At 39.4% G+C, this 5,563-nt stretch overlaps 1 protein-coding gene across 1 annotated transcript in view; it reads right to left on the bottom strand.

Moving 5' to 3' along the window:
* The window catches only part of CENPF (centromere protein F, 350/400kDa), a 39,449-nt gene extending 34,872 nt beyond the window's left edge, over nt 1-4,577 (bottom strand). The window contains exons 1-3 of the mRNA XM_009994733.1: nt 4,382-4,577; nt 2,741-2,937; nt 744-856 (exon numbers count right to left, since the gene is read on the bottom strand). Coding sequence (XP_009993035.1) covers nt 744-856; nt 2,741-2,937; nt 4,382-4,543 — 472 coding nt within the window. The 5' untranslated portion in view covers nt 4,544-4,577. The remainder of the gene's footprint in view (nt 1-743; nt 857-2,740; nt 2,938-4,381) is intronic.
* Nucleotides 4,578-5,563: the final 986 nt, after the last annotated feature.

Genomic DNA, 5,563 nt, shown 5'->3' with positions numbered 1-5,563 from the left:
GTAATCCTTTGCAGAGATGTATAAAGAAATTAAAAGGAACAAGAGTAAGAAAGTATCTCAGATTTCCCAAAGATTCCAAAATTTGCTCACATTTGTTCACAGCAAAGAAAAAGGTAAACAGCATGGATAATATTGAACCCATCAAAGCTTTTCAGCATGGACAGTATAAGTGTATCTGGCTACAGATCCGTTCTCCAGCTAAAGAAAATTCCTTACCTTTTTTTTCCTTAAAGAAACTTTTCCAGTTCATTCAAATATTTTATATCTATTTGATGTCGATAATTTGAATATGGAAGTGATGCTTAAAAGTGGAGACAGTGCATTAATTGTGCAGATTATCATGCACAATAATAGTCTAACTTAAAAAAAAAAAAAATTGGTAAGAAATAATACATGACTGTTGACTGAACTTTAATTAAAGCACCTGTCCTACACAAATGAAGAAAATTTGCTCTTCACTACATGAAGAGCTAACACTAGGACCAGGCATTCAAAAATTGCTGCAGTTTGTTGATGGATATTCCTATGCCATGTCCATCAACATAGTGCTCAAAAGATGTCATATTTGCAGTAAGGTTTCAGCCTGCACTAGTAATTTTCAAACTTGGAACCTATTTAGATGCTCTAATAATAAGCTAAGGAACTAGGCAACTCAGAACAAGTGTAATGTTCAAAAAACTCCTCCATGTTCCAAGTAAACTGACAGTTAAATATCTGTTCTAGATGAAGAAAACTTAATTTACCATTATAACTTTGCACTGGCAAAGAAGCAGTAAAACTTTTCTGTGGGGTGCCACTGAACGATAAGTCTCCTGTAATCAATGTTTGCTGGCTTCTCTCAAGCTCACATTTGTATCTGTTTTGGAAAGAAGTACAAGTAGAAATTAGTAACAGAAACTAAAAAGTTAATTATCTATTTTTAAAAGCCTGAAAGATACAAATAAATTATACTGTTCTAAGACCTTAATTTAAAGATCAAATCAAGATACCTCCACTGAAATCTTTTGGGTACTATGCACAGAAATACAAAGAATCTATTTTATTTAGTTTCAACATATTAAATCAATTACACAAGTAAAAGCTAAAAAACAAAGCCAAACAAACCCAAAGTAGAAGAAAATCAGTTAGAACTGCTTAAGATCTCACTGTGTGAATCTCTAGTTCAGCTAAAAACACCCAAATCAATGTAAATACTGATAACATAAAACTCTTAGTCTTTAATAAGCATCCTTATGGTAGGAAACATACTGCTTTTATTCTATGTTCTGAGGCTGCACATTTTGAGAAGCTGCATACCTCATGAAAATGGAAAGGGATACCCTCCACCTGACTGTATATTTTTTGTCTGCACCATTTAATTTGCTAGCTATAACACCACAGCAAACTACCCATTCCAGTAATTTTTGTGAGCATGAGGAGTCACAAGCTCATCCACTGAAAGCAGGTAAGTAGTTTGTAGGTTATGCAGCAAGTTTCATCCTGCCCAGCAAGCACAGCTTGATAAGACAATGATTCCAGGCTGTAGCCCGTCACATCAGTAACTCCACAACTTGCCTTTCCATTTCTCCTCCCTTTTAAAGCACACCACCAAGAATTCCTCTCCCAGTGGATTGTCCGTGGCTGTGATGCGGTGAATCATAGAACCATAGAATCCTAGAATGGTGAAGGTCAGAAGGGACCTTAAAGATCATCAGGTTCCAACCTCCATGCTATGAGCAGGCACACCTCTTTGATGGCCTCAGCAGCTCCTTAAAGCTGGTTTTTCTACATGCAATAAATTTGTTGACATTTAGAATATCCTTACAGTACTCAAATATGTCAAATATCCTTAGTTTTCCCAAAGCAGGAGTAGGGAGGCAGAAGGGCTTAAAAACAGAAAGATTGACACGGTTTCCCTTTATTTGCTTCTGCTAGGACATATATGAGGGGAAATTTCAAGTTTATTGCACAGGCAGGATACTCAGCCTTATTGATGCACACAAAGTTTCAGAACACTTTTATTCAAGAATGGAGGGTGCCTCTACTATGAGAGCAAGCTTAACAGATGACAACATTCCTTCCACTATGGGCAACTGTTTCTTTTGTGTAGCACCCTCAAATGAAGGATTTTTAGATGTGTTTGTTACAGATTCTTTTGTCGTATGCATTTCATACCACATCTACAGAAGGTGCACACAAACTGTTTCAGTTGCAACAATGTTTGCAAGTGGAGTTGCTTGAATTGGCACCTCTTTACTAAAGCAACTGGATTCCATGATTCAGTTACACCACCTTTGCTTTTGGCAGCTTCCTCTTCCACTCCAAGAGATGTTCGTGCCTCCTTCTTCCAGCTGTGATATTTAATTGCTAAACTGGATCTTACAGACTGAATTCTCTGTGTACTTTCCTTGCAACTCCAAGGTCTTTGCAAGTTATTTTTGCAAATGAATCATTGTGCTAGCTGTAGTGTTTGTTGTTTGGGTTTTTTTTTAATACATCACAGAATGAATGGATCCCCTTTCACATGACGCTGCAGAATTTCTCAAAATTAAACAGGAATTATATCTACTGCTTCGAGTGGCACACAAATGTATGTAGAAGTCCATATATGCATGTAGCCAATGTTTTGATACTTTCATCACAAAATCTGAACAAAGTATGAGAAGGTGGAGGAAACTAGACCAGAAGGGATGCACTAAATTAACAAAACAGGAGAAAATAACTATTGCACATGGGTTAGAGATGTGCAGCAAGTCCTTACCTTTTCAGTTCTTGCTCCAGTCTTTCAATGTCTTTCTTGCTGGAATTCAGCTGCCCTGACTGAATGTTAACTTGAGATTCTTTTACTTGAAGATCATGTGAAATTTTCTGCTTTGCTTTCTCAAGACTATCACACAATTCCATCAAGCTCTGGTTCTCTCTTTTTAGCATTGCAGCTTCATTTTTTTCATGTTCAACCTAGTTGGAAAATAGATAATTTAGAAAATGTCTCAAGTCCTCTCTACACTTCTGTGTAGTTATTATCTTAATAACACAAAGTTTGCATATAGTTATTTTCTTGTGAGCATTTCAAAACCCTGACAGCACTGAAAACCTCATATATACCCATTGTTTAAGCATTCTTGGGTGTGAACAAAGCCACATTAACGATTTATATTATTTATATTATATATTTATTTTATTATATATTTATATATTTATTATTATTATATTTATTATATTTATATCGACTAGAAATAAGCACATAAAAGTTTCATCAACTTTTTAAATACTAATAATCCACACTAGTCACATTCTTCACTGATCATCATACTTCTCTTTCCAGGCTATCAGCAACCAGAATACCTGAGCCCACTAGACAGAGAATGCACGGTGATGATTAGAAATGGAGCCTGACAGTAGAGATGTCTTTCTCCCCTCCAGCTTCTGAAGGTCAGGCTACATCTTTGCTCAATGTTATTCTTCTGACTGAAAGTACTGAGTATTAGCTGCTGCTTCCAAGAATTCTGAAGCACAACTCTTTGAGTACATCCCTTCTTGTTTGGGGAGCAAAGCAGTAGCTGAATGGTTGAGACAAGTACCTGGAAACTCAAAGGGAGAAACTCCAGAAAACTAAGAAGCCTAAGTTTTGCCAGCAAACTGCAACAGCCTAGAGAGAATAAAAGGCAACCTTTGTAAAGTGCCTCAGAGTTGGGTTCAAACATTACAAAACAGAACTCAACCAAATGGATCACTCCTGATCTGAAGCACGGCAGGATCCTGACCAACAGGTTGGCAGGGTAGAACCAATTATTATATAAAACTATAGCACTTAAAAAAGAAGAAAAAAAAAAGAAAAAAAAAAAAAAAGAAAAAGAGAGAAAAAAAGAGAGAGAGAAAGAAAACCAAAACCCACATCCCCAAATAAAGTCTTAACAAGAAGAAATTGGGAGAGCTACATAAACTAAGTAAAACATGAGACAAACAGGCGTATGCAGACAAGGTGAAACAGTAACAGGCTGTCAACTGTGCATCTTTGTTTTATAAATGGCCTAGTCATTATCAAGATTATTAATAAGCATAAAAATAAAGTAAGTTATTTTCCTAATCATACAGGGAAGCCAAGAATAAAACGGCAAAGTAAATATAAACACCTGGAGGTGGACAAGGATGCCAAAGACTGAAAGGAGGCAGGAATTCTCTTAGCAGTCAATGAGAACTAAAGGGAGAATATAATGAATATGAAGTATGATGAAGATAAGCAGTATATACATCTATGACACCTTTCCAATCAGTCAGTGGGAAGAAAAAAAAACAACCAACACACTAAACCATCCCCTAACAAGAATCAGATAATAAATCTTTACTATTGTGTTGGCCACAGAGTGGCATTTTAGGGAAATCACCACAGCACCCATGTTACCTTCTGTTTCTGTTTTCGCAGAGCTGCCTCCAAAGACTCTAACTGGAATTGCCTTTGCTGGCACTCCTTTTTGAGCCTGTCTAGTTGACTTTCCAGCTCATGAATCTTCTGAAGGACTCTGGGAGAGAGGCCTTCTTTCCACTCCTCCACAGCCCAGCTCATATTGAAGGGATTCTTGTTTCATACAAAATGGATGGTGTTGTGCCTGAAACACAAAGACAACTACAATGAGACCTTGAAAGTGGTTTAATAAGCCTCTCTTTCAAATAAATTCCAAGTTTCAGCTTAGCTGTGACTAGAAAACAGGGTTTTGTAACCCTGAGGTGTAGGCTTTTAATATTAGGACCAATTTTGACACACTACTGTCCAGCTGAGACTTTTAAAACCTCACATTAATCAATCGCCTAATAAACAACAGGGTTTATAGTCTTATAATAATGACTCCATCCCTGGGCACATTCAAATCCCGTCTGGACATGTTCCTGTGTAATCTGCTTGAGGGGATCCTGCTCTAGCAGGGGGGTTGGACTAGACGATCTCCAGATGTCCATTCCACCCCCTACCGATCTGTGATTCCGGTGTGGTTGCGTTTGACTGTTCTCCTTCAGGAACCTGACTTTGATGTTCACGTCGCAGAGAGTCATTGCGCGCCAGGGGTGCTCAGCCTGAAAGCCTTACAAAAGGCTCTGCTTTGTCTCAGGTGGCAGCTACGTTTCTTTCTCTACAGAAGCTTTTTCAAACAAAGCCGTGCGATGTCACTAATGGCCGCAGTGACTCCACCTTCAGAGGATCCGACACGGGCTTGCTTCCCCGGAGACAGGAGGACCTCTCAGAGATGGGGTTTGGAGAGACAAATTAACCACATCACAACCTCCATTAGAGATCAGCGACCCGCGGACTGAGCCCACGCAGGACCTGGGAGCCTCGGGCTGTCACAAATCCCACCCCGGATGAGGGATGAGGGATGAGGGTGACCGATGGGGTTTGGAGAGACAAATTAACCACATCACAACCTCCATTAGAGATCAGCGACCCGCGGACTGAGCCCACGCAGGACCTGGGAGCCTCGGGCTGTCACAAATCCCACCCCGGATGAGGGATGAGGGATGAGGGTGACCTCCACCCACCCCGGACCCTCAGGGCAGGGAGCGGTCCCCCGGCTTTGCCGCCTGCTGGACGGCA

This window comes from Chaetura pelagica, unplaced genomic scaffold (assembly GCF_000747805.2).
Source record: "Chaetura pelagica isolate M959 unplaced genomic scaffold, ChaPel_1.0 scaffold2, whole genome shotgun sequence".
Taxonomy (NCBI): Eukaryota; Metazoa; Chordata; class Aves; order Apodiformes; family Apodidae; genus Chaetura; species Chaetura pelagica.
Note: the sequence above shows the minus strand (reverse complement) of the source record. Positions and strands in the feature narration are given on the sequence as shown.